We start from the raw sequence: 14360 nt of genomic DNA, 5'->3' as shown, positions 1-14360 counted from the left end.
GTGGATGACTGTTTCAGATACACCACAAACACTGGTAACCTGCACTTGCGCATCTGATGATGTGTGCAGCACATACTGTCAGTTACACCAAGCTGCAGAGGAACCAAGCATACAAAATTTGTACCTCAAAAGTGAACATCCCAAATCTTGGGGAACTCTGGATTAAGGGATGATGGACATTAATGACCAGTCTCCATCTTCACCTCTCTGCCAGGGCTCTCGAACTTGTGGCTCTGTAGGGAACCCTTCAAGCTTCTGCCAGATTCAGTATTTTATGACAATCATATAATAATATGCATAAGAATACTTTCATTAAAGATGCTGAAGAATAAACAAATTGGGAAGGTGATTTTTAAAAAAAAAAAAAAAAAAAAAAAGAATGCAACATTGCCTCTCAGTTGTAGTCTACTGGCTACAGTCTTGCCCACGAAGCAAGGCAGATCTAAGAAGTTTACAAATTACTTTTCTATCTAGCCTCCCAGCTGTTGCTTTCCTGGCTCTAAAATGCTTCAGGTTTAAGGAGGGGAATGGAGAAATATCTCAAGCTGGACACCCTACAGCCCTGCAGCTGGAGCGTTCATCCAGGGTGTAGAAGGTATCTGTCCAGTACTCAGCCTCAGGAGAGTTCAGCAGTGAGATCTCCTGCTTTGTGGACAAGTGCTCTAACTCCGCAGTAGCCTATAAAGGTCTCATTTCCAACTGCTCTAAACAGAAATTGAATTAAAATCTGAAGTTTGTGGCTTAGTTTCCATTGCATATTTTTTAGCATAAGTTGTTACTAAATCTTTGATTCCTGATATGTTTATGATGGTCAGCCTTGCACTAAGAAAAAAGGAATATACAGTACAGAAGAGAAGATCAAAACATGCATTTTTAAGCACAGACTTAAAATAAAACGTTGCTGCACAAGTATTTCAGTATTTCAGCTCTAAGAACAGACACAGAAGCACAAATGGGAAAAGATGAACAAGGCTTTAGGGGAAACAGCTTCTACCCAGGCAAAAGCCACAATACAATTAGATCAACCTTTCTCTAACTCAAGATCACACAAACTTTCAGAAGAGATTCAGTCTGTACAAATAATCTATTCCTCTATTTCTTCAAAAACAACAATTTTCAATCATCAAAAACAGCTGAAGTTTAGTTAGTATAGGTACCCACAGAAACATTTCTAGTCCTGCATGATGGTATAAAATACCATTCATTAGATGGTACTTGAAATATAGAGCAGATGAAAAGCTTCCCTGTTAACACAGGGAATTTAAGAAAATAAATGCAAGAAGAGCAAACAGATCTACTCATAGCCCCACCTTTAAATTTCCAAACCCTTTTAATAAAGTGAAAAGTTTTAGCTATTAAAAATTGTGACCTTTGTAATGCTACAGAACACAGATACAAAATGTGAATAGTACAATATCCATTATATAATATATATATTTATATTTTAATATATTACATTTATTTCTACATAAAGAGGCTATAAATACTGTATATGCCTTATACTCATGGTTCCCAGCATTTGACATAGTAAGTACAAACAAAAAAGACCCCAAACACTAAAAAAATACAAAAAAGAACTCAGTAGAAATAGCTTTACATTTTAAAATCTTGTAGTCTGCATTGTGTCTACCAACAGAGCTCTGGCACTACAAGAATACAGGTAAAAAGTTGTCCAATAATTAATCAAAATACCATCACTTGGAGAAGATGTGAGCTGCTATGAAACCAGTCACTGATACACAAGACTGTACAGGCCAAAATCTCTGCTGGTGCAAAAAAAAATTTGAGTTTGCAAGTAAAAGAATCTGATGTATGGTTAGGGGAGGGAGAATGAGATGCGAAGGTAGGTTACATTTAGGATATCTCATAGAACATGGATCCCTATAGTCCTAAAGCAAACTACATTGCCTTTCTACCTGTTTTATAGGCTGACCCAGTGGCAATTCCATGGTGAGAATTTTTTGCAGTCATTTCAGTCTAGCTCAGAAACAGGTATGTAACTGGCAGAGGCTAAGGGTGAAGAGGAGGAAAGGTTTGCTAACCCCCAAACTACCTTCGGAGAGGGTAAGCATGCCCTAGGCACATGTGTCCTATCATTTGGATCAGAGCTCAGCTTCCACCATATTAATCAACCTGACCGGGAAGTCTGCCTCAAGGTAATGCAGCTCATGAGGTCTTGTACAGCATTTTTTTTTCCCTGTTAAGGACAGAGACCATCAGCCCCATCTATATTTAACCCAGTCTGTGTTTAGTCACAAACCATCAGTGTGTGCCAGAGCCTTGAGCTGGAGGTTCCTTTTTTTGTTTGTGGAGGTGCAAGCAAGGGATAACGCTGAGAAACAAGAAGTCAGAACCATGTTGTTTCCTTCCTGGAGTCCAGCCACAAGAGGAAAAACAAAAAAGCAGGGCTGTATCTTTAGTTCCTACAACTAGAAACAGTAAGTTGAACACCATTCCGCTGCTTGTTTGGGCAGACACTCAGTGCCGCTATGTGTTTTACTGGGGTCCCAAAGGCCACCACATTGCCTCTGCCATCAGGACAACACAACACTCACAATCACAGCAGCGAGAGGGCTTTATGTCAGCTGCCAACGTCTCTTGAAGAAAGTGTCCCCATGGCCTATCACTGCGCAGTTTTGCTTCAAGATATTCCTGTATCCTCTTCACAAAAAATAAACATCTTTTCTTAATCTCATGAACGCAGTCTTTCTATACATGAAACCTGAACACCACCAGCCCAATCAATAAATGCACATCCTAGGGGAATCCACAGCTGCTCACTTTGCCCTAGAGTGGTGGGGAGGAGAGCGGAACAGCGTTGTCGTACGCAAGCGTTTGCGTGCGGCAGAGTGGGGGCAAACCCTCCTGGGCACACAAGAGTTCAGTCTCCTCACTGGAGTAGACGGTGGTGTCCATGTCATCTGAGTGGTACCCAGACTGGTAGCCGCTCGTCTGGTTGGAAGCTGCAGACATGACGGACTCATTACTCTTGCTAGGCACCAGTGTGCTGCAAAAAACAAAAACAGGTCTGAAATATTTCTCCTGAAGGGCAGGTAGGAGATCCCTGCAGACAGTCGTTTCCCACCACAGAAGAAAAAAAAAAAAAGAAAAAGAAGAAGAGTGAAATAGTACATTTCACAAAATTGCTTTAAGCTCTTCTAAACATGTGCCAGATCACAAGGAGAGACCTCTTCATTCACATTAGCTTCACTAATAAATATAAAGGTAATTTTATGACAGTATAGTCAGACACTATGGGAGGTAGATTGTGACCACAGATGAAACAGAAAACTTTGAGAGGCTTTATACCTTACAGCTATGTTGCAATTGTAACTAAACTATACCTTTGTTGGCACTAAAGCTGTCCTGGAAAAAAATAATTCCTCTGAGAAGCTCTCTGAAAGTATACGTGAGATTCCAGCTACAGGAATGCTACTGTGTTTCCTGTGAACTGCACAATTAAAGCCTTGTACAATGCGCTGAAAATACACCCAGGTACATCCTGAAAACTCAAGAGTTAGCTTTAAAAAAAAAGAAAAAAGAAAGAAAGAAAGAAATCTTGCAGACAAGCCATCACAAAACTGCCCAATTGTGTGGCACTGGCTCAGCACCTTCATGGGGTTGTTGGTGCTTTTGCAGCTAAGAAATACAAGCCCTTTCTGCAGTGCTGTCTGACACTCTCAACAGCTGCATTACCTCTCATCTCTGTGCACATGGAAGTCTTAGTATCAATCACAGAAAACCAGGCATACAATGCATTATTTCTCATTGTGTGCTTTTGATGGTTTAATACGAAAAGGGGTTGTCTTTACAGAAAATTCACACAGTTATGAATCTTTTGAATTACTACAAAAAAGGTCATATTCAAAAAAGGTCACATACAATCCTATCTGCAGCCTGAGCCTTACCTAAAGGGTGTTTTCACTTGTTTATCCCTCTCTTCCAGTGTTTTCAGTTCTTCAGATGCAAGAACCATCCCACTGTCTGTCTGGTTTTCCTGTAAAGATATTAGAAATGCATTAAATACAAAGGGATAAAGAAGAAAAAGCTACATTAATTAAATGAAGAGACATACAAAGGACATCCTTACCTCCTGAACAACTTTTACAGTGGCTACTAATGGGACATCTTCAAAAGTTTTCACACTCACAGGTCGGCTTTTTCTTTTGCTACCTTGTCGGTACTGACTGAAAAGGAAAAAAAAAAAAAAAAAAGTTTTCTTTCCACTATCTGCGATTTGGCTGCTAATGGCACAATGATATCAGAATCCTTTTATCTCTCTATAGAGAAGTTAATCCTTTTGTCAAAACATATTATGCAAACCTCAAAATATCTACTTATTGAAAAGGATGAACTGCCTAGAAAATGGCATGTTTCTGACCTTCTGCTCCTGAAAACCTTGATCTCAAACCAAATTCTAAGAAATGACTTTGAGAAAACAGCTCCTTTCCTTAGTAATGCTGGAGGGCTTCATTTCCTGCAAGCTTAGCTTAGAAGTACAATAAACAGATGAGCTTGAGGCACAGACATGTGTGGTTTTTTTTTTTTGGACTGCACTTCTGAGACCCCTGGCTGGACCTAGAACAACAACTGAAGACTCAGCAGTCTGCCTCCCTAAAGCCACAGGGGTCAGGAAGGGGAGCACTACATCTCTCTTGAAGGCTCTTCTCCAAAATAAGTCCTCTGGCCTAGATGATGTCTGTAACCCAATGAAAAAAAAATAGTGGCCTTTGATGGAGATACTTATACAGCAAACACAGCAGTTACTCTCCACTTTCCCTCTGTCTAAGTGGTAATGTAATGAAATGGATGCTCTCTCTGGTCTGGCCAACATAAAATCAGAAAGGAAAGGCAACAGTACTGAGGTCTCATAAGAAAGGCCTGCTTGTACCTCATCCCTACCATCTCACTAGGTAGATAGGACCAATTCATCTTCCTAACAGCACTGGAACAGGTTGCCTAGAAAGGTTGTGGAATCTCCTTCTCTGGAGATACTCAAAACAAACCTGTCTAATTTGCTCTAGGTGACTCTGCTTGAGCAGTGAGGTTGGATTAGACGATGTAGAGGTCCCTTCCAACTTTACCAGTTCTGTGATTCTCTGATTCTAACAGCTAATGAAGAAAAAAGGTATTCCAGAAAGTTATGGACTTACACCCTCATACACCAAGCGAAGATGTGGTAGGGTATCCAGGCCTTTTCTAAGGGAGGTGATTAGAGCAGTCTGCATACAGTAGTGTGGTGCTCTGCTCAGCGCAATTTATCTCTCAGCAGGGCCCTGTCATACTGTAGCACAAAGCTGAAGGCAATTCAGAGCACTATTCATCCCACTTCCCAGCTTTGAGTCTAACTATGCTGAGTCCTGCCCATCTCCAACAGACAATCATTTAATCTGGCAGGGATTTTACCAGTTCCCTTTGCGGCCTGCTCAGATGCTCAGTCACAACTTGGAATGTGTTTGAAATATAAAACCCAAGTCCTTCTTGTTGAAAATAAAACTTACCTTATTGCTGGGGTACTATGGGAATAATTGATCACTATCCTCTCTAGAGCAACCTTTTATACACTGAAAACTGTTACCATGTTCCCTCTCTATTTTCTCTTCTTAGACTAAGCAAAATAAGTTCTTTCAAGCTTTATGCACTGACCATGTCTTCCATTTCTGTTACTCTCTGATGGTATCCAATTCGCTTCATAATTCATTTCCCACCCAATCCAGTCAGGATTCTATTCTTTCAAAGAAGGAAACTTAGATCGGTTTGACTTGATTTGCTCTTGACAAATTAATGTTGGTTGTTGTTGCTTTATTTTCCTGTAGGTATTTACCATTATTTTAGTCATTTATTCCAGGATAGTTCCCAGGAATCAAGTTAACCTTATTCCTAGATGACTCCTTTTTCTTTCTTTCTAAAGACAGGCACTATAATTACTCTTATTCAGATCTTTTTTTATCTCATCATCACCTGACAATCTTTCTCAATGACACTATTTCAAGGCTCAAAAGTTGCCTTAGCTAGTTCCTAAGCCAAACATGGCAAATGTTATGAGGGCCTACTCATTCAAATTTACCCCTGCAATCTAAATATTCTTTAATCATATTCCTCTCATGCTTACTTCTTTTCCTCCAGCTTTGAAGACCACATGAATCAGTCTCTCATCTTAGCTAAAGAGACATCACTGAACAAATTAACATTTTCCACTACACGTATAGCAAGATCTATGCCTGCAAAATAATTTTCAGCTCTAAGAACAGATAAAGTCCCAAAACATGTCTCATTGTCCCCACTTTGCCTCTTCTAGCATGGTTTCTGTATGGTTTCTCTCAAACTCCATCACACTATAAGACAATAAGACAATACAAAGTCTGCTCAAAGTCTCTTTAAAAGTTTGATGAAGAGATTTAACTCCATAACAAGAAGTGTGGACTGGGAAAAGCCACATATGAGGTGTTAAAACTTTAAAATTACAGGTGATCTTTTCAGTGTCATATCATACTTTTGCTTCTTTTAAATATTTGTATTTTGGACTGCCTCACTACTAAAACATGGGTCTGGGAGTTCAGCTCTAGCACCACAAGTTTACCTGAAATTCTAACTGTGCAGTGCCTAGCTAGTCCTTTTCAGGACCATATTAAAACATGATTCTAAACCACCTATAATCACAGAAATTTTGTCTTTGGTAGGTAYAATACAAGCAGGGAGGAAGACTGCTCAGACAGCACTGTGGAAACCGTAAGATGGCTATCAGCAGAGTCCATCTCTGCCCTCATCTTTTGCATTTAAGTCTTTCTATCCTCCTCCTCCTTCTCAAATAGCAGCAAGCACCTCCAGACTCCCAGTATTTAAGCTGATTGAATTTACTTATAGGCAGTTCTGGATGAGAAAATCTCATTATATTCCACATTCCTGTGGAAAGAAACCTCCACATAGGCCCCCATGTGCGAGGTCCTCGCAAGTTCCAGAGCCTCGTCTTAACATAAACCCTGCTGGGCATTACTGCAAACTTCTTACTAGGGGCAGTCATCTCTGCTACGATACCCAATAGCATCTGCCACTACTAGAAGCCCATTAGCAGCCCACCAGAAAGCAAGCAATATACAAAAAACAGTAGCAACACTATTTACTTTGCATTCTCCTTGGCTATTGTTTCATGACCTGTTTACCAATGATTTTTCTGTTTTAGGAACAGAAATGCCAGGGAGGCTACCTACAGACAGATCTATTACCACTAGTATTCTAGGGAGTTGCAATGTAAGAGTGTGAATATAGTTGGATTAGAAAAACTTTGTATTTGTTCTGTTTCTTAAAAAATAAATAACAGTACTCTTTTTTTTTCCTGAATAAGAATACTAAATCTTAAAAGGACAGTGAAAAAAAAATCCAAAGATTATCTCTAACATCTGGGGAGGTAAGAAACTAGTTTTTGCCTATAGAAAGTCTAGATTCATTTTTATCCCTATGGACAAGGTTAAATATGGACCAGAGCAGCTGAACTCTCTTCCTTTCATTTTCCCTGCCCCCAACATGAACAAAAACCGCCAAGAGGCCCCAATAGGATGTCCACCATATAAAATACCTAATTCCTGCTGTGTTGTCATAATGGAATTTAGGATCACAGACTTCCTCTTCCTCCCTACAGGAAGCAGGTGAAGTTGGGAGAGAGAGACCCGAATCCTCTTCCATATTCAGTGATACTGACAAAGGAAGGACAACATAGTCTTTACCATCCTGCAAAATACAGTAAAAAATATAAAAATAAAATATGCTATAGAGATATACAAAAACAAACAGTTACACACACATACATGGAGAATGTATTAGTTCAACAGAACTACCTTGGTTATTTTAATAAACTATGAGCATTACATCTTTTGATATGCACATATGTCTTTGCATGACCAGCTATACTAAAAGAGGGAAATTTAAAGAGCCACTGTCAAATAGTTTTATATATTAAACTATGATTCTTAAATGACATCCTGTAATGTAATGCAGAATCAATGTTTTTCTTGATGTCTTTGAAATTAAAAGTGTAATCTTTAGTAATGTTTGAATCCCAATAACACAAAGAACATGAACCTGAAGGAAAATATAATATTAAACTAAAAATGAGATTGAACTGGACTACAGCACATGAACTATAAAGACTGAGCTAAGCATAAAATGTAAATGAAAAAAAGAATAAAACAGACAGCAAATGGGCAAGTTTTCTAAAAGTACTTTGGCATTTAACTTTATATGAATAACAATAATAATATTCTTAAAAATGTTTTTACACTCATTTAAATTTCCCTTTGAGGTATCAAGAGAAAAACGGATTATGTATTCTTTGGTAATACATTTACAGTCCCATAGAAAATCCTTTAGTTGATTTTATGAAACCTTAAAATTTTTTGCATTTCTTCCTTTTAGGGACGTATAGTCCATTATAGTTCATGGTAAGATGGTCTAAATCATTAGTAATCTAACCATATTGATTATGGTGAAATATGCACAAATTGTACTCTGACCATACACAAGATTCAAGAGGTTCTTTAGAGAAGCAAACAAACTATTCTTTCTCAGCTTTGGTCTGTACAGAAGATGTGATAATTGTAAAGAACCAGGAATTCCCTCACTACCAATAGGATGAATAGAGACAACAAGTCTAAAGGGAGAGCATGAGGCAAAATTCAGCCTCAGTCTAAAGGGTTTGCATCCATTTCCCAGGCTTTGTCCACATTTGTGGCATATGAAGAGGGAGCCACAAGATGGAGAACGAGGAAGGAGGTCCATTTACTTTACCTGGAAGGCTCACTTACTACAGCACTCAACAATTACTAATACTGTGATACTCATGGAGCTGCTGATACACAGAGAAATGTCTGTGCCCTAATTTTCCAGGAGAGTCATTAAGACATTATGGCCCATATCCTTACATATGCTATAATACCTATCTTTTATAGTGGTAAAACCAATAGGAGTAACCTGTTGAAATGTCTTTGCAGTTAGACACACACATGGAAAATGGAGACAGAGCAGGGAAGTGAACTTGTGCTGATAACTCACTAGCAACCCAGTTGTTCAAAGGTAAATAGCCAAAGCAGTGGTGTTATGGGAAACCTTTGCTGGCAGGCTGAGGTAGCTTTTGGTCACCACAACAGACCTGTGTGATCTTTTCTCTCTCAAGTCATTATTTTCTGACAGTTGTCCCAACCACTGATAAGTGACAGGAGCAATAGAAAAACACAGGGTTCCACTAAGTCAGTAGTGGTCAATACTCAGCCACAGGATTTCACAGTGGCTAGAGAGCAGGCGGGGTTCAGCTGCTGGTTTTACCAAGCTCAGAACCGTTTCATGTACCTGACGGACATTGGCTTGCAGTAAATTTCCCAAGTGTTCCACTAGCTCAGAAAAAGTTGGTCTTTGTTTAGGATCTCCATGCCAGCAATCCAGCATTGTTTGGTACCTAGAACGATAAGCCCATTAAAATATTAGTATAAAGAAAAAGAGCATATTGCTTATTCAAACATCTGCTATTATTGTGAGATATATTTGGACAGTTAGAAGAACAGCTTCTCACATTTCTGGTGTCGTATAGTCTGGTGCTCTCATTCTTGTTCCTTCTTTCAGTCTTCTGCAAAATTCCTCATCAATTTTCACTCCAGGGTATGGCGAAGCACCTAAAATGAGAGCAAGGGCAATTTTAATGCATTAGATATTTAAATTCTGGGTTTAATTTTCAAACAAATAACTCACTATGGCCTGAGTTAATACGGTAGTTCAGCATATGTGGATGTGCAAACAATTTATATTTATGATGGCAATGGCAATTGATTGAGTAAATGAGGCACATGATCACATACTGAAATTGTATGAAGATGCACTTCAAGTCCACATTCTTCTACTTGTACTTTGAGAAAATTTGAGTATTTTATTTTGATGGAGAAAATAAAGATAGAACAAAAAAGGTTTTCATGATTTTGATTTTTTGAAGTAGTAAAATGTTAAAGATGATCCAAGAACAATTCTACTATTTTCTTTAACAGACATTTAAACTTTAAGGTGGCTCAGCAATGAAATTGAAGTAACTCACCTAATGAAAATATTTCCCATAGTAGAACTCCAAAAGACCATACATCACTCTGAATGGTATATACTCTATCAAAAATGGTTTCTGGTGCCATCCACTTTAGGGGTAGTCTGGCCTGAAAGCATTAAAAATAAAGCCAATATATCACAGATTAGTAAAACACCAAGTTTTCACAAATGCACTTATGGTGAAAATGCAGTCATGACTTTTAACTGAATCTTTCTCAAGTACAGTGTCTGAAACTTACATCTCCTTTCCTGACGTAATCTGGGTCTTTGTAGATGTCTCGAGCCAAGCCAAAATCACAGATTTTGACCACGTTATTGTCTGACAAGAGGATATTACGAGCAGCCAGGTCCCTGTGGATGCACTGCAAAGAGAAGTAAACAACTTGATACACTGCCTGTTGTCACAACTCTGTCCACAGAGATGATCTCTTTCACATATGTGCTCTCCCATCCTCAAAGGTCAGATAATTCTTAAAATCTTCTAACCAAAAGAAACCTCAGCATCAACTGTTATAGATTGTAAGTGCTTTTTTGATGGTCACAACTGATTTGGCTCAGAAAGACTTGTATTCTCAAGTCCAAACATACATCTGTTTATCCACCATGCAGACATGCTCTTTGAAGTTAGCTAATTAATTATCCTAAGAAGCTGACAAAAAACAGGTTCAGATCTGATTATCTTTAGAATCATGTAGGCTCACTCAAATCTGTAAGTTCTACTCTTCCTCTGAAAAAATACCACAGTAAATTCAATTTCAACACGAAGTAATCTTGCCTAGAGAAAGGAAAGTCCATATTGTTGCCTCTATAGTTCTTGGCTAAATTGTCGTTCTAAAAGACTTAAAACTCAAGCTTCGATAGCTTGAGGTAAAAAAGTCAGACTCTGTAAGAGGTTGCAGATCTGCTTCCAGTACGGACTAGGAATACAGATCCTGAAAAAATACACATATACATATATACACTAACCAGGATGTATAAAATGTAGATAAATGCAGAAAAGGCTCTGAAGTCTGCACTTTTACACCTAATAGGCATTCTAGAGCGTATTATACTCTCAGCTTCTATTTCGTTTTCCTAACTATAAGTACTCTGTTTTGGGGGGATTTGTTTTTTGGTTTTGTGTTTTTCTTTTTTTGAGGGGGGGGGCGGGGGATTGTGTTTTTTACAACTGCAGGCAATTGTCTCCCTCACTGGCATTTATATCCTTTGAAACGCACTTTATGTATTTAGGATCAAACCCCACAGGAGAATGCCAAAATGCAGCGCAGACGCTACCGACTGTCTGAGTATTATTTTTTTGGCAAAAGATTCTCCAAGGAGAGCTTCATGGTGTTTCAGAGGCAAGCATCATCTCCCCTTCCAATCCTACCACACAAGCTATAGGCAATTTCCTCAGAGCAAACTCTTTTTACTCTAGCTTAGCTCCACTACTACTTGACGTAAATCACCTTCCCTCCTCCAACTGCTTGATCATCCTTCTGAAAATCGGTGACCCATGAATCATATATAGATCACTAAAATTTGTGTTGGTAAATGCATGGCCTGTTTCACTCTGCAGTATTATGACTCAGGTATGTTTTAGGGCAAAAAGAAAATGCTGCAGATGATTGTTAGCCCAAAGATGAACATACTGTTTCCTTTCATAGACCTACAGCACTATTTCCTACAGTCAAATAAATAACATGCCATTCTTCCTGAGAATTTCCTTACTTTGCGTGAAGCCAAGAACTCCATTCCCCTCGCCACCTGGAAGCTATAACAGATGAGGTCCTCCATGGTCAAAGGGTTCTTGCAAAGGTCTTCAGGACCACCTGCAAAGAATCAGATGACAGTCAAACCTGCCCTCTGCCACTGATTTTGCTTAAATCTACTTCTTAGGTAGAAGCTAGTGCTAAACTTATGCCACAGGAAGCCAAGCCATTTTCTGGCCATATGAGACCCATTTCACATCAGACTAGCTCTGTGCAAAATAAACTTCAAGAACATGGGTTATATCCCACACCTCCTTGCTTATTTCCAAATGTCTCATCAGTGGAAAGAGTTGCAAAACACTCCCAAAAGAAAAACAACCAAAAACCCAGCTCACAAGTTCCTAAGACAGAAAGGCTTGCTTTCGTTTTAACAGATGACTTTGGAGAACGATGAGAGGGAGGCCTCACCTAATCCTTACAGAGCAATAACAGGGAGAAAGACCTGAGTTTGGCAAAAAGCCCTGCTAATTTAGGGAAGAAGCCTAACCTCATCCTCTAGCAATGTAGAGGAGGAATATACTTGAGTTCCAACAGTTACCTAGGCATTTTGTTCCTGCTGAAATAAACAACAATGGGTCTCTGCTCAGCTCTTGATTTTAAGAAGAAATTTATCAACAGTTACAACACTGGTGGAAAAGACCTCATCTCAAGGCCTGCTTTAGGCCTGCTGACTACTTCTTGCATCATCCCAGCTCAGACAGTCACTGGTTACACCAGAACAGTCTGAAAAGGACAAAAATGATGTGAAAATGCATAATCAAGTGCATTGTAAACATCATCTATCAAGATCACATTGAAACAGCAAGATCATCCTCTTTCTTAATCTACTCATGTTTTTTCTTTACATTAAATTATTTTTAGAAGTCTGGACCCAGACAGTTGAGCTATGGCCACCATCTTGGCCAGCCTGATTCTACTGCTTGCTGAAATCAGTTCTCTGTGAAACATTTTGGCTGCACTGAGCACTTATGACTACCACTTCCAAACCAGAACATGGCAAACACATCAGTGAAACCACTACAAAGAGTATGTATATCCAGGAGAGGCTTTAAATGAGAGTATGAATCAGGGTTCCTGTTTCTGACATACCATCTGCAGAGAAGGAAAGCAAATCAACTTCTCTGCTAATAAATAGTGAAGCATGTTGCATTTCATGATATTTAACTTCAGGGCAAACATTGAGGAAATACAGTTAGCATTCTGGTAAACCCTGGTACCTCCCTCTCTGCACTGCCTTCAGAGTGGCCATTGATTATTACTGAAGACACTGGAATGTTAAAAAGACTGGTCTTCAGAAGACACATACGTACACTCTTTCTAGATTGTAAATTATTTGGGATTGGGTCAAGGGATTTGGGATGCTAGACTACAGTGATCCACAAATCAGGAACTTTGGTCATCCAGGAAATACTCTGTGCACAGTCTCAAGGGAGCTTTGCAAATCACTCAGTTCCCTATGCCCTACATCAGACCCTGCCTATGAGAGCTGTTCCAAAACCAAGAGAAGATGTATCCTACCATCCTCCCCTTCCACATCACTCAGGGACCGCTCCTCCACAAACCCAGAGCTTGCTGAGCTCTGGCTGCTTGTGATGCTGTCCAACCGTTGTTTCAGGTCTGCGGAGATATCACCAACGTAGTTCTCTTTCCCCTGCCTAAACCTGGTACTTTTAGTCTAGAAAGGAAAAGGAGAGAGGAGGAGGGAAATCAAAAACAAAAAGCGTATCAGAAGCTTTTCCAAAAGAGGAGACGACATTCCAACTGCTCTGCAATAGGAGCATCACTGAAGGCATGTCACAACGACAGCTTGTGGGCCACGGTGTCCAGGCTGCCTGCCGAAAGCCCAGAGCTGGTAGGGCAGGCAGCCCTGTACAGGTGCCTTTGTGCTGCTTAGCTCTAAGCTGGCCCCCGTCAGGTGCTGCCTTGCCCATCTGGGCTGGTGTAGTGACTGCACTAACAGACCCTGTGCAAGCCAGCACCAGCCTCCAGCTCGTTACCCCATGGGCTTGCTGGCTCTGGTGTCTATTGGCTCAAGCATTACACCCCACTGCCAGCATACTTTTGCCTGCTCCCCCATCCTTCAGCTGCCCCCAGTGCAATGTTTCTGTGTTTAGGAAAAAGCCATGCTCACAAGCACCAGGCTGTCTGGCTCACACAGCCTGTGGCCTGTCTCTGGCTGGATTCCTGGTTCCCACAACTTGCTAAGCACATATGATGCTGATGAATCCCCTCTCATACCGCTGAATCTTTGTATACTACTATTGCATCCTCTTCTGTTGCAGAGACCATTCCGCTAAACCTTAACCTTGGCCAAACCCTGAACAGCCCTCAAAATCTGATTTATTTCCTTCTTCCCCTAAGCCACTGAATGTCTCTGGAGAGAATCCCAGGTCCAAAGACTTCCTCTACTCCATTTCCATTCTCTCCTGCTTCAATTTTGTTACTTCCCTCCCATGGCAAGCAGTGCTAGCTTTTTCCGTTACTGATTCCTACTCCCATTGCTTGTATAAGCAAGGGTCAACACCCTTCTGA

The 14360-nt window shown here is 40.0% G+C and overlaps 1 protein-coding gene across 1 annotated transcript in view; it reads right to left on the bottom strand.

The window, feature by feature from the left end:
- Positions 1–897: 897 nt before the first annotated feature.
- The window catches only part of KDR (kinase insert domain receptor), a 98332-nt gene continuing 84869 nt past the window's right edge, over positions 898–14360 (bottom strand). Inside the window, exons 21-30 of the mRNA XM_085322826.1 lie at positions 13347–13503; positions 11788–11888; positions 10317–10439; positions 10073–10184; positions 9560–9659; positions 9340–9445; positions 7574–7725; positions 4091–4187; positions 3909–3997; positions 898–3007 (exon numbers count right to left, since the gene is read on the bottom strand). Of these exons, the coding sequence (XP_085178952.1) occupies positions 2788–3007; positions 3909–3997; positions 4091–4187; positions 7574–7725; positions 9340–9445; positions 9560–9659; positions 10073–10184; positions 10317–10439; positions 11788–11888; positions 13347–13503 (1257 nt within the window). The 3' untranslated portion in view covers positions 898–2787. The remainder of the gene's footprint in view (positions 3008–3908; positions 3998–4090; positions 4188–7573; positions 7726–9339; positions 9446–9559; positions 9660–10072; positions 10185–10316; positions 10440–11787; positions 11889–13346; positions 13504–14360) is intronic.

The sequence above is a fragment of the Rhea americana genome, unplaced genomic scaffold (genome assembly GCF_003343005.1).
Source record: "Rhea americana isolate MKP2758 unplaced genomic scaffold, rheAme1 scaffold_8, whole genome shotgun sequence".
Lineage (NCBI taxonomy): Eukaryota > Metazoa > Chordata > Aves > Rheiformes > Rheidae > Rhea > Rhea americana.
This window is presented reverse-complemented; position numbering and strand designations above follow the sequence as displayed.